General features: G+C 60.5%; 2 protein-coding genes across 6 annotated transcripts; both read right to left on the bottom strand.

The window, feature by feature from the left end:
* Positions 1-1,477: 1,477 nt before the first annotated feature.
* Positions 1,478-11,681, bottom strand: NAT14 (N-acetyltransferase 14 (putative)). Of its 4 annotated transcripts, none has more exons than XM_054010142.1 (3): positions 11,658-11,681; positions 2,946-3,050; positions 1,478-2,313 (listed from the first exon to the last, which is right to left on the bottom strand). In XM_054010142.1, exons 2-3 carry the CDS (start codon positions 3,024-3,026, stop codon positions 1,768-1,770), a joined length of 627 nt encoding a protein of 208 aa, XP_053866117.1. In that variant the 5' UTR covers positions 3,027-3,050; positions 11,658-11,681; the 3' UTR covers positions 1,478-1,767. The 4 variants fall into 4 exon arrangements, with proteins under 4 accessions (XP_053866117.1, XP_053866115.1, XP_053866116.1 ...); XM_054010140.1 differs by lacking the exon at positions 11,658-11,681 and adding an exon at positions 9,413-9,488; XM_054010141.1 differs by lacking the exon at positions 11,658-11,681 and adding an exon at positions 3,913-3,961.
* ZNF628 (zinc finger protein 628) lies at positions 6,391-11,720 on the bottom strand. Of its 2 annotated transcripts, none has more exons than XM_054010076.1 (2): positions 11,658-11,720; positions 6,391-9,574 (listed from the first exon to the last, which is right to left on the bottom strand). In XM_054010076.1, exon 2 carries the CDS (start codon positions 9,561-9,563, stop codon positions 6,561-6,563), a length of 3,003 nt encoding a protein of 1,000 aa, XP_053866051.1. In that variant the 5' UTR covers positions 9,564-9,574; positions 11,658-11,720; the 3' UTR covers positions 6,391-6,560. The 2 variants fall into 2 exon arrangements, with proteins under 2 accessions (XP_053866051.1, XP_053866050.1); XM_054010075.1 differs by lacking the exon at positions 11,658-11,720 and adding an exon at positions 10,046-11,028.
* Positions 11,721-24,616: the final 12,896 nt, after the last annotated feature.

Raw genomic sequence — 24,616 nt, 5'->3', positions numbered from 1 at the left:
CAGACGCACGCACATACTCTCAATCATTCACATGCACGCAGTCATTTACACACATACACACACTGATACTTGTACGCCCTGAGTGCTGTGCCATGTTGTCTGGACCAAGGGGTGTGATGGGACAGGGGGAGGGGTCCTGTCCTGTCATGGGGGCAGTGTGGGGCTGTGGCCTGGCTGGCACCCATCTCCCCACCAGTCCTGGCTGCATGGTCCCAGCCGGGGGCGAGTCATAGAAAGACTGAGTCAGTGCTGTGCGAGCCAGGCTGGCCTGCAGCCCGCAGTGCCGCAGGCAGAGGGACGGCCCAGCCCAGGTCTCTGGGACCCTGCCCGTAGACATTGGGCAGCCCTGGGGACCCTGTCCACCTGGCACCCCATGCCAGGCACTGCCCCTGCCCGGCCAGCTGCACCGCAGGGCTGAGGGAGCTCCATGGCCTCGCTGGTCCTCAGCCTCCCCGTCGCCACTGCGGGCTGTGTTTCCAGGATATCAGCAACCATAGCAACCTGTGTTGTCATACAACCAAACATCCCACGCTAAACAGCAGCTGCCTGGCCCGCCGTGGAGGGGAGACTGCCAAGGAGCAGGCAGGGGCTCTCTCCCCTCGCAGTCAATGCTAGTCCCAATGCCCCAGGCCAGCGCTAGGGGGCCTGTGCTGCAGAAAGTGGGTTGCTCAGTAGGGGGCGCTCTTCCTTGACAGTCAGCGCTGGCCCCCCATGCACACTAGGATGGGAGGAGGGATATTTGCTGTTGTAAGAGCACGTCTGGAGATCGAGAGACAGCTCCCGTTGGCTTTTCCCGGCAGTGACTCTCCTGACGACCGCCCTGGGCTGAGTGGATCCCCTTGCTGCGTGCTCCTGCTGGCTGGCGCTCTGCCTGGGGAGCTGCCCCAGGCCTGTGGGGGTGGGAGATAGATGCAGCTGCAGTATCTGCAATGCAAGCTTTATTCACACACATGCTCGGACATACATGTAGCCGGCGACGGCTGGTAGCCTGCGTGACTGCAGCAAGGTCCCATGGCCCCGGGTGGGACAGCGTGAGCTCTGGGTGCTTGGACAGGAGCTGCCAGACTGCAGGGGCAACTGACAGCTCCAGAGTCCCCATTCTCCTGGCTGCACCAATGTGATTCTCCGCCTGGAGCAGGCCCGGGAATTCGCCCATGGCAAACCATGGCCAAACGACTCCATCACGCAGCCAAGCTGGTGCTGGGGAGAGCCCACTCTGGGGCAGGAGAGAGACACTCCTCCGCAGGCCTGCTCTAATGCTGGGGTTCCCCCCCCACACACCCCTGGGGCAACGCCTGCACTTCCACCCCAGGGGCAGGACTTCCCCAGTCTCCAAGCTGAAGTTCCCTTTTGCTCCGTTCCATGTCAGGGTCCCCAGAGCAGTCACCAGAGCGTCTGTGATCCCCACCCACCATAGTCACAATCAGGTCTGTGATCTTTCCCCCCCGCCCCGCCCCCAGCAGTCGCAGTCACAACTGGGTCTGTGATTTCCCTCCCCCCTCCCCCCCAACAGTCACAATCAGGTCCAGCCGGTCTTGTCCAGCTGAAGCTCCAGCAAGGGACTCATCCAAAACAGGCTGTTTCCAGTCAAGGAAGAGGTGGCACTGCTGTCCTGGGAAAGAAGGCTGGGGCTGCCACACCCCAAATCCCACATCCATGGAGCAGAGGGACTCCTGGGCATGAGGACGGATGCGGCCCGCCAGCCCTTCGCCAGAATTGCTCCCTACAAGTCACTCCCCCGACCCAGCAGAAGGGGGGCAGCGGGTGCTAGAGCTCCTTGCTGAATTCCTGCAGGATGGTGTAGCCCAGCCAGCTGCGCCCGCCAGTGGGGCGGTAGCCGCTGCTCTCAAAGAGGCTGATGGCAGCCTTGGTGACCACGGCGGTGTAGAGCACCACACGCTCATAGCCCTGCGCCCGGGCCTGGGCCTCCAGGAAGGCCACCAGGCAGCGCCCCACGCCGGAGCGCCGGTACCAGCGGCTGACGGCCAAGCGCCTCAGCTCAGCCGTGCGGGTCACCCCCTGCGGGCAGGGCTGCAGCGCCACGCAGCCGCACACATCGTCGCCGTCGTACACCGCCACCCAGAGCCCACGCTGCCCCGAGCGGTAGTACGCGCCCAGGCAGCCAAGGTCCGGCAAGCGCCGCAGCAGCAGCTTGAGGGCCAGGATGGTGAGGAGCACGGGCCCCAGCAGCGCCGCTACAAAGGAGTTGAGCAGGAAGCGGAGGCCGCTGCTCACCACGGCCAGGAGCAGCAGCGCCAGGGGCCGCGTCAGGACATACAGGATCAGCCGGTTCTCCGTGTCCTTGAACCCATCCTGGGGGGGAAAGGGCATGTCAGCAGGGCCTGGCACAAGGACAGCAGGGCCTGGCACAAGGACAGCAGGGCCAGGACAAGCGGGGAGGTGGCGGGGGGGGGGGGAGGGGAGGGAGTGCAGCGTAGGGTCAGGCTGTGATGTCGGGTTCGCCACGGGCAGCAGCTTTCCCTGAGGGATGTGACCCCCCCTGAAAGGGCACCACAGCCACAGGGTGGGACACGGGGCCTCAATCCCATACATTTCTCACAGGTACTGCACATAGAGCACAAAGGCCAGGGGTAGAGGGAAAGGAGCAGCCGGCAGGACTCCTGGGTTCTGTACTTCTAGCTCTGTACCTTGGAGACCAGCAGGGTCTAGTGCTCACAGCAGGAAATGGCAGGTCTTGCGCTGACCCTGTGTGACTTCAAGGGTCGATTGCCTCAGCTCTCTGCGCCTCAGTTTCCTCCATGAATAATGGTATTCACACTGACCTGCTACATCAGGCTAGGGGCAGGGGGACATGCAGGATCATTCACTAGCTTTGAGATCCCCACAGGGCAGGTGCTAAAGGCAGGCAGAGGGTTAGAGCTTGGACGGACAGACAGACAGCTCCAAGGCCGGACAGACAGGCACTGACTGGCTCCTCCCCAGACCTTTAGCAGTTCCAGAACCATCTGCTCCTCATCTTCCTGCATCTCACGGATAGCGAGCTGGCTAGGGTCCAGCATGGGCATCACGTCTGGCGGGAGTGACAGCACCTGCAAGGCAGGAGACAAGGCTGTAGGGTGACCAGACAGCAGGTGTGAAAAATCAGGACAGGGGGTGGGGGGTAATAGAAGCCTATATAAGAAAAAGACCCAAAAATCAGGACTGTCCCTATAAAATCGGGACATCTGGTCACCCTACAAGGCTGAGTGCTGGCGCCTTCTCTTTCCCCTCGCAGGCCTGGTGAGACTCTGAATGGCTCACTCGCCCAGCATTGAGAGCAGGCCCTGCTGAGCCAGTTCTGCCCCCAGGCCGGTGCCACCCATCACTGCACTAGAGTCATTTAGCGACTGCAGCACAGAGAAGAGCTGGGGAGACCCAGCAGGCTGAATCCACAGGGTGTTCCCAGGCAGGAGCAGAGAGAGTGCCCCCTAGAGGGGAAAGGCCCCATGGCCCATTCCCCATCCCCTGAGCCAGCCAGTCCCCGCCCTGGGGCCGGGTGAGAGCCAGCGCCCCCTAGAGGGCAGAGGCCCCGTGCCCCATTCCCCTCCCCCGAGCCAGCCATTCCCTGCCCTGGGGCTGGGTGGGAGCCAGCGCCCCCTAGAGGGGAAAGGCCCCATGTCCCACTCCCCCCCAGCCAGCCAGTCCCCGCCCTGGGGCTGGGTGAGAGCCAGCGCCCCCTAGAGGGCAGAGGCCCCGTGCCCCATTCCCCTCCCCCGAGCCAGCCATTCCCTGCCCTGGGGCTGGGTGGGAGCCAGCGCCCCCTAGAGGGGAAAGGCCCCATGTCCCATTCCCCCCCCCAGCCAGTCCCCGCCCTGGGGCTGGGTGGGAGCCAGCGCCCCCTAGAGGGGGAAGGGCCCCATGGCCCAGGTGGCAGAGGGGCCAGAGACAAGGTGAGGCAGAAGCAGCTCTCACCACTGATGTGACCTTTGCTCTCCTGCTGCTCCCCTGCCAGAGGTAGAGTAGCCCCCTCACAGTGAGCGCTCCCCCCACCCCAGTGCCCTAGAGATAATGGATATGCCCCTCCCCCCATTAAAGGGAATGGGACTGCCCATCCCTGCAACCACTGCCCTTCCCCCAATTATAGGAATGGGACCGCCCGCCCCTCCAACCCTCCTCCCCCCCAAGAACAGAATGGTACAGTCCTCCTCCCAGAGAATGCGGCCCCCGCAGCACAGGCGATGGAGCGCCCCGGCAGCCCACAGTGAACAATGGAACCTCCCACAACCCACGCCACCCCCAACCCCCACGCCGCCGTGGGCAATGGGTCCGCTCCACACTCTCAGAGCCTCTCACCCCAGCCCAGTGCGCAGCCAGCGGCAGCCTCGCTCCTCCTGCACAGTACGCATGCGCCGCAGCTCACTCCTCCGAGTCTTCCCCCACCCGCCCTGGCACTACCTAGCAACCGTTGCTAAGGCAGCAAGTGCGGCCTACTGGGCCGCATAGGGCCTGCCTCGCAGTGAGGGGTGCGAGGAGGCCGAGGCCGGGTCCTGCAAGAGGACAGTGGGGCGTGTGCAGGGGTGGGGACTCCTCCTGGGGCTCTCACCAAATAGGCACCAATCCCTGGGGGTCAGGGAGCCCCCTGACCCATGGCACTGCTATGAGGGCTCTTGCAATGGCCACCCCAGAGCCAGGCTCCTGCCACGCTTGCCTGACCCATGAGTGAGGGGGTGAGCCAAGCCAGACCCATGAGTGAGGGGGCAGGCCGAGCCAGACCCATTGACCCATGAGTGAGGGGGCAGGCCGAGCCAGACCCATGAGTGAGGGGGCAGGCCGAGCCAGACCCATTGACCCATGAGTGAGGGGGCAGGCCAAGCCAGACCCATGAGTGAGGGGGCAGGCCGAGCCAGACCCATTGACCCATGAGTGAGGGGGCGAGCCGAGCCAGACCCAGTGATCTGGCTGGCAGGCCAAGCAGGACCTGGTGGCTATTGAGCAAGGGGGTGAGCCAATCTGGACCCAGGGGGACCTGGTGACCAATGAGTGAGAGGGCGAGCCACTCTGGATCCAGTGACCTGGTGTGAGGCTGACCCAGATCTAACAACCAATGAGCGGCAACCCGGACCCAGTGCGTGAGCTGAGCCAGACCCAGTAACCGAGTGAGGGGACAAGCTGAGCCAAACCCAATGACTAATGAGCGAGCTGAGCTGGACCAAGTGAGCCAAGCCAGATCTGGTGACCAGTGAGCAAGGGGACAAGCCGAGCTGGACCCACTGACCCAACAGGCAGGCCCCACCCAACACATATTCAGGAGTCAAATATACAGTACAGGCTATGGGGGGCAAAGGGGCCCTTGCTGAGCCCCACCCCACTCTCTGCAGTACAGGCCCCCAAGCACCATCCAGGGGCATTGACTGACTGACTAGTATGGATTGCTGCGTTGCTGTGGCAAAGCCCCGCAGCCCCCCGCACAAGAATTATCTGATGAACACTCCTCAGGCCCGGCAGGTCCCTGGGCCCCTCTCCCCCAGCTGCTCCAGCACAGGGACCCATCTCGGTGTCTGAGCACATACGGGTGGAGGTGAGGCTGCGTCCCCAGCACTGAACAAACCAAACAGAGGCGCTTTTGAAGCAGTCATTTATTTGCCTTCTAGACTGAAGGAGCCACACCCCCTGGGACAGCGCCAGGCGCCATCATACACAGTGGGCTCTGGAAGAGACTGGGGGTGCTCTGCCTACAGAGGAGGCCAGGGCTTCAGGAAGCAGGTATTACCTGGTTGCCAGGACAGGGGTACAGGAGGTGGCAGTTACTCTCATGCCAGTCTTCTGCCTGCCAGAGCCATGGGAACCCCTCACCCCTGTGGAGTGGCAAGTGCCAGCTGCTCCCCTCACCTGGTGATTGCAGAGCTCCCGACTTTTATTCATGCACTCAGCCTCCCAGCCCTGAGTGCTGGTCCCGACCCACAGCAGTGAAAACGCCACAGCCAGGAAGGGACTTGCTCAGGGTCACCCAGCCCCCTAGAGAACCCCGGCGTCCTAGTTCCCAAACCATTCCCCCTCCTGCCCTCCCCACATACACTTAAACCACTAGACCCCACTCCCCTCCCAGAGCCAGGGACGGAACCCAGGAATCCTGGCTCCCAGGCCTGTGCTTTAACTAGCAGACAGGAGTATCTGTCACTGTCCTTAGGCCTGACATGGGGGAGTGTCAGGAAATGGCAATGGATGAGGGCCCTGCCAAGCTCACTACGCTGACCCTGCCAAGGGGTAGGCAAAGGGCTCCTTTTGTGCCAGGCCCTGCCCTTCCTAGATCACAGCGCTGCTGGGCAATCCTGTCCCAGCACAGCTGATGCCAGTGTGGCTCTGACTGCGGCACAGACACCAGCCCTGCACCCCAGGAGGCTGCAGCCAGGATAGCGAGGGCGAAGCAGAGTTAGGCTGCTTGCACGAGTCCCACAGCTTGCTGCCCATGATGGTCGTCATGTGGGGGCATCCCGCTGTCTCTAGGCTGCACGGGCAGGAAAATGGGGGTGGGGGACGCCCACTGGGAGCAAGAGCTTTGGCAGATTCTGTGATGCCAACCCAAGCTGCACACCCTCCGGCTGGCGTCTGTGGCCAGCGGCTCAGAAGGTGTGAACCAGCTGCACGCTGGGCACCGTTTGCACTATCTGGATGGAGGACAGTTCCTGTGGGGGTGGCACTGGGCTTGGCAGCAGCTGTACCATCTGGGTGCTGGTGGTGGAGGGCTGCCCACCCGGTGCCACCCCCCGCACCATGCCACTGCCAGAGCCCACATTCTCCAGCACTTGCAGGGTTTGCTCACCGGGCGCGCTGCGAATGATGAAGAGCTTCTGCCCTGAGGATGGTGCCAGGCCCCCCACCCCACTGTCTGGGGGCAGTTCCTGCAGATTCTCCACCTCCTGCACGCAGAGTCGGGTCTGCTCACCGTCGGCACCACGCAGCACCAGCACGCTCTGCACCCCCTCCTCTGTCTGAAGTGTCTCCAGGTGCACACCTACCTCGCCACCCGACCCCAGCAGCTCCTCCCCTGGCCCGCTCTGCACCACCAGCAGGTCCTGGCTCTCCTGCAGGCCAGACACCTCTGGCCCGGAACCCACCGTGCCCGGAAGTGCTGAGGAGCAAGGCAGGGGCTGCTCCTCACCCCCTGTTGGGGGAGGCGGTGCCAGGGTTTGCAGCTGCATGCTGCCCAGTTCCGGGGGCTGAGGCAGAGCCTGCATGCTGGATGCCTCAGCAGTGGGGGGTGGCAGGGCCTGCAGCTGGATGCTGGCCACCTCCTGAGGCTGAGCCTGGATCCGGACACCAGACACCTTTGCAGGGGGCTGCTCGGCCACGTTCTGCAGCAAGATGATGTTCTGCCCAGCCGGAAGGACCGGTGCCCGCTGTGTGCCTGGCAGCGCCTGGATCTGCACACTGGGCAACGCCGGCCCACCTCCCGGCACCAGGATAATGTTCTGGGGGTTGCCAGGTGCTGCCGGCTTCCTACCCTTGCTCTGCTGGCGCGGGGCAGGGTTGCTTGGGGCCACAGAGCTGCTGGGCACCAGTGTGAAATTGGGGGTGTTCTGGAGGATGGGCACTTTCTGCTGCGTGGGCACCAGCTGCGGGCTGGGCAGAAGCAGCAGCTTCTGGGGGCTCTGCTGGACACTGGGGATGAGCTGCAGCCCCTGAGCCGTCTGCACCAGCAGGAAGGTCTGCGAGTTGGGGGCACTGGGGGCGGTGCCCACCTCCAGGTTGAGGGTGGCCTGCAGGTTGGGCACAATGTGCACCTCCTGGGTGGCAGGTGGGGCAGGAAGGCCTGGGGCTGGGCCCTCCCCCTTGGCCTCGGTGGCATGGGTGCGCAGGTGGCGCTGCAGGTAGGAGGCCATGACGAAGCCCTTGGCACAGATGGAGCACTTGAAGGGGCGCTCACTGGAGTGCGTACGCTGGTGGAGCTGCAAGTTAGAGGAGTGGGTGAAGCTTTTGCCACACTCCTGGCAGCTGTAAGGGCGCTCGCCTGTGTGGGTGCGCTGGTGCTGCCGCAGATTGGAGGTCTGGGTGAAGGCCTTGCCGCACACCAGGCAGGCAAAGGGGCGCTCACCTGTGTGCAGCTGGCGGTGCCGCCGCAGGCACGAGGTGTTCTTGAAAGCCTTGCCGCAGTCGGCGCAGCCATAGGGGCGCTCGCCTGTGTGCAGGCGCAAGTGGTACTGGTAATGCGACGACCACTTGAAGGTGAGGCCACACTCGGCACACTTGAAGGCGCGCAGGCCGGTGTGCACACGCTGGTGGATGGACAGCAGTGAGGAGCGCTTGAAGGCCTTGCCACACTCAGAGCACTTATAGGGACGCTCGCCGGTATGGTCACGCAGGTGGTAGCGCAGCCCCGATGAGCCTTTGAAGGCCTTGCCGCACTCGGTGCACTTGTAGGGGCGCTCAGCCACCTCGGGAGGCACGGGGGGCGGGACCGGCTCAGCTGCGGTCTGGGGACAGGTGACCTCGGCCTCAGCCTGGATGAGCTGCTGCTCGGCCGGGTGGCTGCGCTGGTGCCCAAGCAGACTGGAGAGCTGCACAAATGTCTTCTCGCAGATGGAGCACTTGTAGGGGCGCTCGCCCACGTGGCTGTGCTGGTGGCGTGCCAGGCCCGAGCCATTCTTGAAGGCCTTGCCACAGGTAGCACAGGAGTAGAGTGGCGGGATGGGCAGCTCAGCGGGCGCAGCGGGGGTCAGGTGGCTCTGTTGGTGGCCCAGCAGCAGCTCCTCGCTGGGGAAGGTCAGCTCGCATTCCCCACACTTCCACAGCATCTCCACCGTCTCTACTGGCTCGGCCGGAGCCAGGAAGAGCTCGGCCGGCGTGCAGGCCAGCTCCGCCTCGCCGTAGGGTGCCAGTGGCTTGGCCGCGTGTGTCTGCAGGTGTTTCTGCAGGTAGGCGTCCGAGATGAAGGCCTTGCCGCAGGCCTGGCACTTGTGGGCCCGGCCCCCAGTGTGGGTGCGCTGGTGCAACAGCAGATTGGAGGAGTGGGTGAAGGTCTTGGGGCACTCGGTGCACTGGTAGGGTCGCTCGCCTGTGTGGATGCGCTGGTGCTGCCGCAGGTTGGTGGACTGGGTGAAGGCCTTCCCGCAGGCAGTGCAGACATAGGGGCGCTCACCCGTGTGGATGTTGCGGTGGCGTCGCAGGCTGGATGAGTTCTTGAAGGCCTTCTCACACAACGTGCATTTGTAGGGGCGCTCGCCTGTGTGCTGGCGCACATGGTACTGGTAGTGTGATGACCACTTGAAGGCCATGCCGCACAGAGCACACTTGAAGGCGCGCAGGCCCGTATGCACGCTCTGGTGGATCTGCAGCAGCGACGAGCGTTTGAAGGCCTTGCCGCAGTCAGCACACTTGTAGGGGCGCTCGCCTGTGTGGCTGCGCTGGTGGTAAAGCAGTGCTGACGAACCCTTGAAGGCCTTGGGGCACTCGGAGCACTTGTAGGGGCGCTCACCCGTGTGCGTGCGCTGGTGGTGAATCAGCCGCGATGACCACTTGAACACCTTGCCACACTCCAGACACTCATACTGGTGGTCGCTGGTGCCTGGCTGCGGCATTGGTGCTGGCTGCATCTCCGCCATCTCCAGCTGCTGGGCTCCCACCATCTCACCCAAGCCTGCAGGGAAAGAGGGGGCAGGTCAGCAGAACACCAACAACCGGGTCAGAGCCCGCAGTTACCCACAGCCCACTGTCAGCCAGAGCCCACACCTACCCAGAGCCCACTGCTAGCCAGAGCCCACTATCGGCCAGGCCAGAATCTGCAGCTACCCAGAGCCTGTAGCCACCTAGAACCCAGTGTCACCCAGAGCCAGCCAACCCGATGGCACAGTAACTCCAGATCAGTCTTGGGGGAACTGAGATCAGAATCCTGATCCCCCAGCAGTCAGGGGGTGACTCCGGCTTTATTCTGGAATACAAAAGGAGGATTTGTCCTCTAATTATGAACCTCATGGTTCACATTAACACCTTGGTTGCTGGGACTCTCTGCAGCATTCTTTCAAAGCAGGGTTAGTAAAGGAATCAATCCTGCACCCACTGCTCTGGCTCCCACCTGCTTACCACGCAACTGAGTACAGCCTGCTGTTACCTGAGTGGATGCTGACCCCACTTTGGGAGTACCAGCCAGGATGTGTCCTGCTGCTGCGTTGGTGACAGCCTAGCTCCCTGGGAGCACAGCCTTGAAATGCGGCTGCGTCTGGTCTGGCACGTGGTGGCTGTTAACAAATCCAGCAGTGATTTCTGAGATCCAAACAGGATTTTGGCTGGAAACTTGCTAGATGTCACAAAGCCGAACCATATCCCCACTCGTCCCTGTCACTGGGCCTGACACGTCCTGCCCTGACTCATGCTCGCTGCTCTGTCATGCTGTTAATGAGATTCAAAGGCCCAAAAAGACCATTGTGATCATCTAGTCTGACTTCCTGCATAGCACAGGCCAGAGACCTGTCCCAAAATAATACCTAGAGCAAAGCTTTTAGAGAAATATCAAATCTGGATTTAAAAATTGTCAGCAATGGAGAATGCATCACAACCCTTGGTAAATTGTTCTAAGGGTTAATTAATTTCATTGTTATAAATTTACACCATATTTCCAGTCTGAATTTGTGCAGCTTCAACTTCCATTCATTGGCTCATGTTCTACCTTTCACTGCTAGATTGAGAGCCCATTATTAAATATTTGGTTCCCAGGTACTTATAGACTGTAATCAGGTTACCATTTAACCTTCTCTTGTTAAGGTAAATAGATTGAGCTCCTTGAGTCTATCACTATGAGACGGCTTTTCTAGTCCTTTAATCATTCTCATGGCTCTTCTCTGACCCCTCTCCAGCTCATCAACATCCTTCTTCAATTGCGGGCACCAGGACTAGACCTAGGATCACAACAGTGGTTCCACTAGTGCCACATAAAGAAAGAAAATAACCTCTCTGCTTCCACCTGCAATGCTCCAGCTATTCCAGCACAGGGTCCCATTGGCCCTGCTTGCTGCAACAACATGCGGGGAGCTTGTGTGAAGAACTATTTGCCCCCGCCCTGCTCAGTGTTACACAGCGCATGTCCCCCTGGTACAGCCCTCTCTAGTTATACAGCCCTCTCTGGGTACAGCCCCCACCCCGTGTTACACAGCCCCCTCCCCCCATGATTACAGTCCCCGTGCCACACAGCCCCCCAGGTACAGTTCTCCCCCCCATGAGTATAGCCCCCCCGCATTACACAGCCCCCCCGGGTACTGCCTGCTCCCCACATGAGTATAGCCCCCCCCACGTTACACAGCCCCCTTGGGTACAGCCCCCCCGCATTGCACAGCCCCCCCGGGTACTGCCTGCTCCCCACATGAGTATAGCCCCCCCCCCCGTTACACAGCCCCCCTGGGAACAGCCCCCATTACATTTCTCTGGCAGACACCCTCCCCCCACTGTCTGGAGGGCAGTAAATAAGGGGATCGCTGCCCCTTGGGGGCAGGGCCTACAGCACCTCCCCTTTAACGGCCGCCCCGCCTGCCCCTTTAACCACCATGCCGCCCCTGGGCCCCAGCCAGCTTCGGGCCGGCCCTGCATCTTTAAGAGCCCTTCGCCCCGCCCCTTGACTCAGGCCAGCAGACACAAAATCGGCGTCGCGTGCCTGCCCCTTTAAGAGCGGCCCCGCCCCTTTAAGCACAGCGCCCGCCGCCACCCCTCCCTCTAGGCCCCTGCAATCTCACCTGCGGAGGGGAGGGGCTGTTCGCCCGCCTCGCTGCCTCGTGCCCGGGCCCCTTCCCAGCGGGAGGGGGGCAGACGCCTGGCGGGGGGAGCGAGGGGGCGGGGCCGCTCCTGCCTCCCAACGGCCGCCGGCGCGAGACACCCAACCTTTACCGCGCGCACACTAACCACCGGGCCGCGCGCGGGCCCTGCCCCCTCCGCCCGCGCCCATTGGCCGGCTGCCTCCGCGCGGGGCAGGCTGGTAGACGGAGTCCGTTAGACGGCCCGAACGAGGCGGGCGGCCATGTTGGGTGAGGGCAGCTGGGGGCGGGGCTAATCCGAGGCCGGGATGGAGAGAAGCCCCGCCCCGCCTCGCGGTGGAGTGACGTCATCGCCCCATGGTGACGTCACCACGCGGTGAGGTAAGGCCTCCCCGCACCCACAGAGGGATGACGTCAGGGTGTAGGTCGCCAGGGTGACAGCTAGCGAGGGGCTGCGCGGGGGCCAGGCGGAGCATCATCGGACTCGCCCCCCAATGACCCCATGTGGTGACCCCTGACCCTGCGGTGACCCCGCTGGCTCGGCCCTTAGTTCCTGCCCCCCTTGGGCCAGGCGGGTGGGTCCCACCCGCCGCCGTCTGTGGGCGCCGGGCAGCTCCGTCCCCCCGGCGCGGGAGGCTCAGCAGAGTCGCCCCTCGGGCAGCCCGGGCCCGTCCCCACTGGAGCCTGCTGCCCCCGCGGGCCGAGCCCCCAGCAGGCGGGTGGGAGACTCCCCGAGGCGGGGCAGTGATGGCGGCGGTGCCAAGGGCCCTGCAGCTGGGGACGGGGTGTCCGGGCCCGACGTTGGGTCACGTCGCTACTGCCTGGGCTCCAGGTGCAGTTCGCCCAGCCCCCGAGGGCGGCAGGGCCCGGATAGACTGCGGCTCGTACACCAGTCTGTGCTTCACCTGGAGAGAACCCAGGTGTCCTGGCTCCTGGCCCCTCCCCAAGGGTCCTGTCCCTTAGATGACATACCGCTGCCCACATCAGGCGCTAGGCAGTTGGGGTACTGCCCCCGCAGGGTGTGACCGTCTTGAACCAGTTGTGACCCACATGACCAGGTGAGCCATAGACTCCCAGGATTGAACTGGCCCCTCCCCTCCCTCAGGCCTTGCATTGCCCCCTTGCTGCTCCAGCTCCTCGTCCACACACGTGTCAGCTCACCAAGGCCTGTCCCCCCAGCTCCTCCACGCCGAGGGGCTCCCCACTGTCTGCCTTGGGACCTTCATCACACGTGTGGCACCAGGGATCCTAGTTCGATTGGACAGGCACCTCAGCCCATATGCTGCTGCGATCCCCACCGGCAATGGTGGGGGTTCTCCTGAGAAACCACAGCCTGTCAACCTCCCCAACACTCCAGTGCCCAGGGGACAGATCTTGCACCCCCTGTCCCTCGATGACAGAGCCCCAGTACCAGCTGGGCAGGGGATAGGGCACACAGCAAGCAGTTCCCCCTCCAACCCGCAGGGGGCAATGGGATGCAGTAATGCACGCATACCAAAGCCCCCCGTACACTGAGCCACATACACACACAGACCCACACACAAACCCCAACCCCTCCACAGCCAGCTGTGTGCACACACAGTTCTACACACACGGAGCTATGCACACTTACACACAGCCCCCCAGTCAGCTACACACAACTCTATACACACACACACAGCTACTCACACATAATCACAGAGCTCAGCTATGCACATTCACACACAGCTATGCACATGTACACACAGCTGTGTACACACACACACACACAGCTGTGCACACACACAGCTCTACACTCGCACACTACTGTCACATATACACTGGCAAGGTGTCCTGCAGTGGCTCAGACACATGAGTACCAATCTCAGGGCAGACTGTTAAGAAGCAGGGCACACGCCTCAAACTCGCTGTGATTTCTATACTTACATTTCACAAGCCAAGTATCCAGTGTGAACTCCTCAAGCACTATATAGCCTGACCGTGGAGTCACAGACAGTCCCCTTGGGTTCTTGAAGCTGTCTTGCCGCCCAGATGATTTTACCTCTGTGATAGATGGGCTCTGTGATTGATGGGCCCAAAGATCACAGCAATATTCAGGTTACTCCCAAAGGACCAGTCGCTTACCCTAGCATAGGCAGCGAGTTATATGGGCCCATGGTGCCCCTGCTCCACCAATATTCAGGAACATGGGCCTGGCTCCACCAATGTTTGGGCTTATATTTAATCAGAGGATGGACTGGGGCAACCACCCTGGGCCCTGTGCTTTGGGGGCCCCGCACTTCAGGGGGACGCAGGGTCCTGGGCGGCCTGTGGGATTAGCGGGGGGCCTGGCGATAGCAGCAGCGAGCAACCCGGTTCCCAGCCCAACCCGCCTCTTCCCGCCCCTGCTCCACCCCGCCCTGCCGCCACTCCACCCCTTCCCCCAAACCCCCACCCTGCCTCTTTCTGTCTTCTGCCCCCAAGCAACACCGGGAGCCTGCGAGGCAGGGCAGAGCGGGCTGGGGCCGGGCCCTCCCGCTAACTCCCCAGGCCATCATGGACTCCACGTCCCCCTGAAGCGCGGGGCCCCCCAAAGCACGGGGCCTGGGGCGGTTGCACCGGTCTGTCCTATGGACGGGACGGCTCTGCTTGCACCCGTTCTGGGCACCACCAAAAATTACACAAACCTGGTGCCCATGTACCCCAGATCAATTGCACCTTATATCTCACACCAAAAACAATGCTTGTAGCCAGTCCTGTTATAAACTAAAGATGTATTTTATAGGAAAAGGAAATCAGAGTTATTTACAAGGTTAAAGCAGGTGCACAAATGAGTTTCAGTCTTAAGTTTCAAAAAGTAATAGACGCTTCTATGACACGCAAGCTCTGTGTGTCCTTCAGGGCTAACCCATGCTAAGCACTGGGGATCTTTTACTTGTGCTTAGTGACCCTTGCCCTTCAAGCAATGTCTACACAGCAGTTAAGCACCTGGGGCTGGCCCATGCCAGCAGACTTGGACTGTGGGGCCGTTTCATTGCTGTGTAGACTTCCTGGATCAGGCGGAAGCCCGAGCTCTGGGACCTTCTCACCTCACAGAGTCCAAGAACCCGGACTCCAGTCTGAGCCCAGAAGTCTACACAGCAATGAAACAGCCCCGCAGCCTAAGCCCCTAGAGCCAAGTCAGCTGGCACGGGCCAGCCATGAGTGTGTAGTTGTTGTGTACAAACACTCCCTGAGTTACGCAAGTGTTCCGTTCCGGAATGCCTTGCGTATGTCGGGTTTGCGTAACTCGGTGAGCGTCTGTACACATACTCTCAGAGTCCAAGCAGACTTGTAAGGGTTTTTATTCCTTCCCTCCTGCTTTGAGCTGCAAATTCAGTTGATGGAAGGAATTTGCCTGTCATCTCCTCTTTGCGAGGTGGGGGAGCAAACAACAAAGTCTTTTGTCCTCTGATATTCCACAATAGTTCCTCTGGTGTTGATGGGCCTTCTTGATGGGCAGGGGATAACACCTCCTGTTGGGAACTAGTATTTCAAACTGGTTAATGCTTCTCTCCTGTCTGGAGATTTATAGTTACAGAGCAAACCCTTAAATATAATCTTATAGCGTGGGATACCGCTGTTATAAATGCGATTCATGCATGCGGCAGCTCACAAGCATTTCACAAAGTCTAAGCACTAAACACATTCTTATAACTCTAATACCTATTTTAACAACACTAACACACAGAGGAGCCAGATTGGTTCCAGCGATGGGTTTGTCGGCTTTCAGTCAAGACCTAGGGGCCTTGGCGCGAGCGGACACCTGGTCTGCCAGCGTCACACACAGACGTAGAGCTATGCACACACATACGGAGCTTGGCAGGCCAGCGGCCGGCGTGCTGATCCCTGGAATGGTGATGAGAGATCTCACCCACGCAGCTAAATTTGTTGCATGTGAAGCAACACCCCTCCTCCCCTCCCCCCACCCCCCGTTACACAACAGCCCTCTGGCTGCCGTCCAGCCACGGCAGGAGTGCACCAAGGGCATGGCTAGGCCCTACGATCAGTGGGCCCATGCTGGAGCTGGTGTGGAGTGGGGTGCAAGGCTCAGCCCCTTCAGGGAGCTGTAATGACACATCAGAAGGACCTTGGTTTTGCCTCATCTCATATCCCCATGTGTCATTGCACTAAAGCCAGCGGTGACTGAGGGGAGAGCGTCCTGCCCTGCTCCCTGTGGGGGTGGATTGTCCCTCCGCACTGTGACCCAACTAGGCCCTGCTGCGCTAATGAGCCATGCAGCCCAGGAGGTAACGAGGATCCATCTGCCCCCTGCTGCACACAGGTGCTGCCCTGGGGAATTGCTGCAGCTGGGGCAGCACTGGGCTGGCTGCTCCCATGGGGCAGGCTGCAAGGGGGGCAGGGACCAGGATGGTGCGGCAGGGCCCCCGCTACAGAGCTGCCCTGGACCAGCTGGAGCTCCGAGCCAGTACTTGGGGCCATGGACCCAGGCAGCCTAGCGGGCTGGAGCAGGGCAGCTGGGGCACAGATTGCAACCACAGGTGGGATCTGCGGGGGCCTTATGAGGTTAGCAGTATGAACGTGCTCTAGGTCACTGTGGGCGACTCCATGTGGGAGGGACCCTGACGCTCCCGGAGGAGCTGGAAGCAGTGGGGGAGAGGGGTCACTGCTGTCCCTGCCGGCAACTGGAAACCGCTCCAGAGACGTCCCCCGCCCAGGGTGACTGGCATAGGCTGGCTCAGCCAGGGACCAGAGGCCTAGAGACAAAGAAAAGGCGTCTGCTGTGAAAGGCTGAGTTCAGCCCGAGCGCGGGGCCATCAGACGGACCTGACCTTTGGGCCAAGGGGGGAGCTACACTGCTGGATCCCTGCCAGAGCCCCGGGCAGGCGGTGGGAAGTTCTGCTCCCAGCAGAATCCGGGGAGAACTGTCTGTTCTCTGGGAGGCGTTTCTCAGACGTCTGTATTCTGCTGGCTGCTCTCCAGGCACCACTGCTGTTGCTGGGCGAGTGGCAAGCAGGTACAGCCTAAACCCCTGCTCTGGAGGGAGTGGGACGTGGGACCCTGCCCAGAGAGAGCCCTGAGACCGGAGGGGCTTTTCTGGAGCAGACCATGGAAGGGCGATCAAAGGTGCAGTTCCCCAGAAATTGTGTTGGAAGTCCCGAGTTGGCTGGGTCTGTGCTCTGCCCTGCCCTTTTGACACGCCCCTGGCTGACAGCCTGTTTTTCTGCTGAGCACTAAGCCGTTTAGAGGCTCAATCCCAACAGGAAGTGACACCCCAGGGAGCGTGTGCAGCGAGGAAGCGCGGCCCATTCAAGACAAGCTGCATTTAATACTCGCCTGGACTCAGCATGGGAGAGTCATTATCATAGCCTGGGGAAGCTGCACTGCAGACAGTCACTATGGGAAGGAGCATTTGCCCTCTGGCTCCTCACCCGTCCCCTGGCTCTGCCTCCTTGGGATCCATCTTGGCTCTGGCTCTGTCCCTGTGTGTCCAAGTCCAAGCTCCTCACATCCTGGGTTTCTCTGGCACCTTATAAACAGCCACCGACACCTCCTGCCTCTTCCCCCAGTTGCTGTCCAGCTTCCCCGGCATTGGCTCCAGCTGTGTGTGCTGATTCCAGCCAGGCCTTGTGTCACAGCTCCCCAGGATCAGTGCTACGCCATAGCTTCTAAACAGCCCCAGGAGGAGACACTTCAGCCTGCCAGAACCCCAGGGGGAGCCACAGAGCCTCACCGTCTGGGTCTACACTCAAAAGTCAGGTCGACCCAGCTCCGTGGCTCAAGGGTGTGAGAAATCCACACCCCTGTGGGGCGCAGGTAAGCCAACCTAACCCCCAGTGCAGACAGCGCTAGGTCCACGGGAGAATTCGTCCATCCACCTAGCTACCACCTCTCGGGGAGAGGGATTGCGCAGAGTCCCCTGCTGCTGTAGTGAGGGGCTACACTGCAGCGGTGAAGACATAGCCTGAGCCTCTGGGCTCCCTCCCTCCTGCTTCACTCTGCGAGCTCTGCCCAGTGAGTGCCGCTAAGCCAGACTCCTGGGAGATCTTGTGTGCACTGCAGGGATTCATGCACCCAGCATAGATTAACAGGGCTACCGAGTGGCATCCAGCCTAGGAAGTCCTTAGCTTAACACAGAGAGCTGAGGTTCAAGCAGAGCCCATTCTGGCCCCGCTGAGCTGTAGGGAATGTGTTCAGGATCTGTGTGTCTCTCTGACTTCCTCAGTCGTTCCCAAGTGAGAGCTCCAAGCTTTCTTCCAGACCCAGAATCCCACACTTAGTCTCAGTCCCAGTCCTCTGTGCTCCAGTTGGGGTCTGTGCCCAGCTTCCCTGCTCCAAGTGTCATTTCAGGACTCATAGAATCATAGAATATCAGGGTTGGAAGGGACCTCAGGAGGTCATCTAGTCCAACCCCCTGCTCAAAGCAGGACCAACACCAACTAAATCATCCCAGCCAAGGGTTTATCAAGCCAGGCCTTAAAAACCTCTAAGAATGGAGATTCCACCACCTCCCTAGGTAACCCATTCCAGTGCTTCACCACCCTCCTAATGAAATAGTGTTTCCTATTATCCAACCTAGACCTCCCCCACTGCAACTTGAGACCATTGCTCCTTGTTCTGTCATCTGCCACCACTCAGAACAGCTGCACTCCATCTTCTTTGGAACCCACCTTCAGGTAGTTGAAGGCTGCTATCAAATCCCCCCTCACTCTTCTCTTCTGCAGACTAAATAAGCCCAGTTCCCTCAGCCTCTCCTCATAAGTCATGTGCCCCAGTCCCCTAATCATTTTTGTTACCCTCTGCTGGACTTTCTCCAATTTGTTCACATCCTTTCTGTAGTGGGGGACCCAAAACTGGACGCAATACTCCAGATGTGGCCTCACCAGTGCCGAATAGAGGGTAATAATCACTTCCCTCGATCTGCTGGCAATGCTCCTACTAATACAGCCCAATATGCCTTTAGCCTTCTTGGCAATAAGGGCGCACTGTTGACTCATATCAAACCGTGGGGATTACCACTGTAATCCCCAGGTCCTTTTCTGCAGAAGTGCTGCTTAGCCAGTCGGTCCCCAGCCTGTAGCGGTTCATGGGAATCTTCCATCCTAAGTACAGGACTCTGCACTTGTTCTTGTTGAACCTCATCAGATTTCTTTTGGCCCAATCCTCCAATTTGTCTAGATCACTCTGGACCCTATCGTTACCCTTCATCTTATCTACCTCTCCCTTCATTTAGTGTCATCTGCGAACTTGCTGAAGGTGCAATCCATCCCATCATCCAGATCATTAATGAAGATGTTGAACAAAACTGGCCCCAGGGCCGACCCCTGGGCCACTCCGCTTGATACCGGCTGCCAACTAGACATCGAGCCATTGATCACTACCCGTTGAGCCCGACGATCTAGCCAGCTTTCTATCCACCTTATAGTCCATTCATCCAATCTGTACTTTTTTAACTTGCTGGCAAGAATACTGTGGGAGACTGTATCAAAAGCTTTGCTAAAGTCAGGATATATCACATCCACCACTTTCTCAATATCCACAGAGCCAGTTAGCTCATCATAGAAGGCAATCAGGTTGGTCAGGCATAACTTGCCCTTGGTGAATCCATGTTGACTGTTCCTGATCACCTTCCTCTCCTCCAAGTGCTTCAAAATGGATTCCTTGAGTCATTGGAGCTGGCATTGTCTCTCTGGTCCCCTTGCTAATCTGGGTCCGTTTCAGCCAATTCCTTAATGACTCAGTTCATTGCACCCAGACTGGGAGGTGACACACATACACACCAGTGTCTTTTAGCCTGTCCTGAGAGCAAACTTGGACCGTTTCCTCCCACTGAGTAGCCATGCAAAGAATGGGGGAAACTGAGGCACACAGCTGACTAATAAAAATATTACAAAAAATTCCAAATTCTTCACATCTTGTTAATGTGTCTGGTCCCAACCCAGGGAACGTCCATGACATTCAGCTTGAGCTAGGCCAGCCCAATCCACAAGGAGAAATCAACCCATTCCCAGCCAGTGAGGAGCCATGCACCGGGGGGTGGGGAAACTGAGTCATGCACAGTGTTATACAGGAGGTCAGACTAGATGATCACAATGGTTCCATCTGGCCTTGGAATCTGTGATTCTGTGAATAGTTTTCATAAAAATATTGCAAAAAAAAAAAAAATTCTTCAAAGGGGACCAGGAAATAGAGCAGGGAGGGAGAAGTGCTGCTGGAAGCCAGGACTTCTGGATTCTGTCCCTGGTGCTGGGAGGGGAGTGGGGTTTAGCGGGTTAGAGCAGGGGGCTGGGAGCCAGGACTCCTGGATTCTGTCCCTGGTGCTGGGAGGGGAGTGGGGTTTAGTGGGTTAGAGCGGGGGTCTGGGAGCCAGGACTCCTGGGTTCTGTCCCTGGTGCTGGGAGGGGAGTGGGGTTTAGTGGGTTAGAGCAGGGGTCTGGGAGCTTGGTCTCCTGGGTTCTGTTCAACTGATGGACTCTGTAGCGGCAGGCAGAGCCGTCCCTTTATGGGCCTCAATTTTCCCACCGTGGCTGGGCTGCGGAGCATGGCTCCTGCAGCTCTCCATCTGCCGTGGCCCCCAGTGTGGGCAGGACGCACTGGGTGGCAGAAGCCCCAGCCCCCTGACTATAACAGGGTTCAAAAAAGAACTAGGCTAGGTCCATCAATAGCTATTAGCCAGGGTGGGCAGCGATAGTGTCCCTAGCCTCTGTTTGTCAGAAGCTGGGCATAAGTGACAGGGATTGGATCAGTTGATGATTACCTGTTCTGTTCATTCCCTCTGGGGCACCTGGCATTGGCCATTGTCAGAAGACAAGATACTGGGCTAGAGACACTTTGATCTGACCCAGTATGGCGGTTCTTACGTCCCCTGGACTCAGCCAGCCGCGTGCAGTGGGATTCCATGACATACATGGCTCTGTGCTGCTGGGCGCTGACAAATCCAGGACACGGCCAGTGATTTATGGGCAGTACCAGGGCCAGACCTCCATAGGGCTGAGCAGGGAGGTTGGCTTGCGGCCAGGAGCAGAATTAGAAATGGCTGGCAGAGAGCCGGGGGCCAGGGGAGTCACAACTCAGCTGGACGCTGCACAGCCAGGGAGCACAGAGTGAGGAAGGGGGAGATGTGGGCTGACCCCCACAGTGCCCCTCAATCCCAACCTGCAGCCCCTTGGCCCCTGCTAGCCCTGGGCTTCCCCTCAGGCAGCTCTGCCAGTGCCCCTCAATCCCAACCCACAGCCCCTGCTATCCCAGCCCCGGGCTCCCCCTCAAGTTCCCTGACGATGCCCCTCATTTCCGACCCCCAGCACCTGCTGTGGCAGCTCCCCACCGCAGCCCCAGGTCCCTTGGCTGCTCTCTCGCTGTGACGCCTTGAGCCTGCAGATAGTGACGTGTCTCAGCGATAAACAGAAGTGGTTTGGGCCGGGGCTGGCAGGAGAGTCGATCTGCCTGGAGCAGAGCAGGCGCGCAGCACGGGGTGTTGGCTCTGCAGCTGGGTTCCCTTTAATCACTGATTCAAGGCGGGGACGGGGGGATTAGCCAGTGTTCCCTGGAGGGACAGTAAATCTAGCCCAGTAAACAGGGATGGGGGTCAACAGCCCTGGGACGGGTGATGGGGTCCAAGGGGCAGCCCACCTTGCTGGGATGCAGCCAGCCAGGCAGCCCTCAGCCTGTGGGCCCCCTCCCCACATGAACACCACACACCAGGGCATTGGTACCTGCTGCCCAGCAGGGAAGCACTGGGCCCCACGGGGCAGAGCTGTGGTTACAGAGGCAGAGCCAGTGCCATCACATCTGTGCCACAGGAGAGGGAGGATACAAGGTCCTGAACTGTGCCCCTGTGCCCAGGGCTCTGGGAATTTGAGATGCCCAAACCCCCACAGCCAGAGCCTTCTCATCGCCTCCACGGGGAGAGGGAAGCGGGGCACTGCCCCTTTTGTGGGATCCTGGACATCCCTGGTACCCAGAGAGAGGCGTGTTGCTTGCTGAGCCCTGGCCCGATGCGGTCTGGTGGCAGGGAGTTCCCCAGTCAGTGGGTGTTGTCTGAAATCAGCTTCCCTGAGAGCAGCCTGAAATGCATGGCTCTGTTTTACTGCTCACCCCGGCTCTGTATCGTCACTTGCCCACGGAGCCATGCGCCGAGCAGCACCGCCCATAGAGCTGCCCAGGGACCTGTCTCTGAGCAGGGACATTTAGTGCAGACACAGGGAGGGATCTAAGGAGGTCAAATGACATGCCCCCTCCTCCCCCCAGGTGGATGACTCTGTATCAGCCCCGGAGACCCACAGCTTCAGCAGCTAGGCCATGGCCAGCCTTTCCCACAGCAGCTGCAAGACGTTCTGGGAATGGCCTCTTGTGCGTCATTCCCAGGGGGCTTAAAGCGTAATGGTAACACAACATTATTTAAATGTGGCCCGAAGAGCCGCCCACCAGGCATCCTCAGCAGCGCCTGGGCTCTGGCCCTCCAGCACTGACCGCGAGCTGCAGGACTGACTGCGCTAGCTGGCAGCAGGAGACTGTTATCCAGCCTGGGTGAGGATGGGCCATGAGGGGCAGGTACTCGGGGTGCTCAGGGCTCTCCCCCTCATTAGGGGCTCTCCCAGGGCACTGTCTGTTGCTGCTGCCACTGCTTCGAGCGCGTTGGCGTGAGCCCGGCTCGTCACCGTGTTCATGGCCAATGATTAGTTCGGCTGCTGCCCCCTTTCCTCTGCGCTGGCGAAAGACGGGAACTGGTGAATTTTTAACATGTATTTTGGCCAAGCCCAGTGGATTTTCACTGGCAACAAAGGCACTGCTGGAGCCAGGGGCTTTCTGTGCCAGATAGCAAAGGCCTGCAGCAAACGATTGGGGTGGGGGGCGGCAAGAAAGGAATCTTGCTGGTGCTTAGTTGGGGGTGCCAGCTCCCTGATCCCTCCAGCCTGGCAGCCACTTGGCCAGCCCACCCTTTGCCTCGTGGGTGAGCAACAGCTGGGCCTGAGCCCCTCAGAAAACCTCCCGCTGTGGGGTGCTGCCCCCTCTCCATTGCACACGCCCCGTAATGCTGGGGCTGCGGCCCCCATGGGACCGGGGCACACACCAGCGTGTCCAGTTCTGCTGCAGCCCCTTGCACAACAGCCCCACCCTGAGCTCTGGTTCCAGAGAGCACACGGGGACGTTTAGTCCTAGAGAGGCCAGTGAGGAAGGACAGTGGCAACAGACGGGTTCCACATAAAACAAAAGCAACACACGCTGTCTGGAGCCTGCCCGAAACCCACCTGCCCAGGCTAATCTGGGTACAGGAGGCGCCTCTCACCCGGACTTCTGCGGCGTTTTCAGCCAAGGTAGGCCGAGCTCCTGAGTGTGCCCGCTTCTGCCCAGGTGCAGGACAAAGCGGGGTCTTTCTGCCGTCTACTTATAGCCCCGAAGTTCATCCGCTGTCCTCCGAGTCCAGATAGCCCCCTTCGCTTATTGCCAGGCATGTTGCTGTCCTGTTGATTTCACCAGTGCACAGACTGGGTGCTGGGTTCCCCTCCCCCCTGCCCACAGACTGGGTGCTGAGTCGTCCTTCCCTCCCCCCCCGCGCACAGACTGGGTGCTGGTTCCCCCCTGAGCATGTGCTAAGTGCTGGATTCCCCCTGCAAAGAGACTGGATGCTGGGTTCCCCGCCCCCCCCCCCCATGCATAGATTGGACACCCCTCAATCCCAACCTGCAGCCTCCAGCTGCCCCAGCTCTGGGGTCCCCACCATGTCTTGGACCCATTTGCAGTACGGAAGCTGCAGGGGGAGCCCCCCTGCCCTTGTTATATTTAGTGGCTGCGTGCGGCCGCGTGCCTTGGCTACTTGTTGACAGTTTCCAATTACAGCTGCGCCCAGAGATTCGTGTCTTGAGGCCTTTGGCATCTGGGGTCAGCCATAGGCCGCATGCCGGAAACACAGCCAGGACGGAGGGTGCAAAGCCAGCCCTGCTCCTGTACAGGATGTGCACCATGGGGCTCACCCCGAGGCCCCACAGCCTCCACCGCAGGGGCTGACCCCACTGCCCATGCAGCCACACAACGGGGAGTCTCAGGCCCTACCCAGTCTCACCCCATGCACCTCCATTGCAAGGTGCTTAGTCCCTGCCATCCTGCCCCATACGGCCCCGGGTCTCAGGCCTGCCTGCCTGCCCCATACGGCCCCGGGTCTCAGTCCCTGTCCTCCTGCCCCATACGGCCCCAGGTCTCAGTCCCTGCCCTCCTGCCCCATATGGCCCCGGGTCTCAGCCCCTGCCCTCCTGCCCACTACAGCCCCGGGTCTCAGTCCCTGCCCGCCTGCCCCATACAACCCCGGGTCTCAGCCCCTGCCCGCCTGCCCACTACAGCCCTGGGTCTCAGTCCCTGCCCTCCTGCCCCATACGGCCCTGGGTCTCAGCCCCTGCCCGCCTGCCCCATACGGCCCCGGGTCTCAGCCCCTGCCCGCCTGCCCCATACAACCCCGGGTCTCAGCCCCTGCCCGCCTGCCCCATACAACCCCGGGTCTCAGCCCCTGCCCGCCTGCCCCATACGGCCCTGGGTCTCAGCCCCTGCCCGCCTGCCCCATACAACCCCGGGTCTCAGCCCCTGTGCGCCTGCCCCATACAGCCCCGGGTCTCAGCCCCTGCCCACCTGCCCCATACAACCCCGGGTCTCAGCCCCTGCCCACCTGCCCCATACGGCCCTAGGTCTCAGCCCCTGCCCGCCTGCCCCATACAACCCCGGGTCTCAGCCCCTGTGCGCCTGCCCCATACAGCCCCGGGTCTCAGCCCCTGCCCGCCTGCCCCATACACTCCCATAGTGGGCAGCTGGCCCAGCTCAGAAAGTCCATGGCGGCTGGGCCAATAACATCAGCCTGGGGCCCGTGGAACGAACGCAGCAGCTGAGGAGCGGGGATGGGCCATGGGTCTGATCTGGGGCTTTGTGGGTCGTGGGGGGCGGAGTCAGGCAGGTGGCCCCATTGCTCTGGTATGGTGAAGGAAGCTCTGAGCCGTTAG

Source organism: Malaclemys terrapin, chromosome 20, assembly GCF_027887155.1.
Source record: "Malaclemys terrapin pileata isolate rMalTer1 chromosome 20, rMalTer1.hap1, whole genome shotgun sequence".
Classification (NCBI taxonomy): Eukaryota; Metazoa; Chordata; order Testudines; family Emydidae; genus Malaclemys; species Malaclemys terrapin.
The sequence above is the reverse complement of the archived record's forward strand: the minus strand, read 5'-3'. Positions and strand labels throughout refer to the sequence as shown.

What these genes read in the sequence shown, in the direction of transcription:
- ZNF628 (XM_054010076.1), bottom strand. Translation starts at nt 9,563, where the DNA reads ATGGTGGGAGCCCAGCAGCTGGAGATGGCGGAGATGCAGCCAGCACCA.
- NAT14 (XM_054010142.1), bottom strand. Translation starts at nt 3,026, where the DNA reads ATGCCCATGCTGGACCCTAGCCAGCTCGCTATCCGTGAGATGCAGGAA. An exon ending in TGGTTCTGGAACTGCTAAAG is followed by an intron (nt 2,314 to 2,945) that starts GTCTGGGGAGGA and finishes TTTCCCCCCCAG; the next exon opens with GATGGGTTCAAGGACACGGA.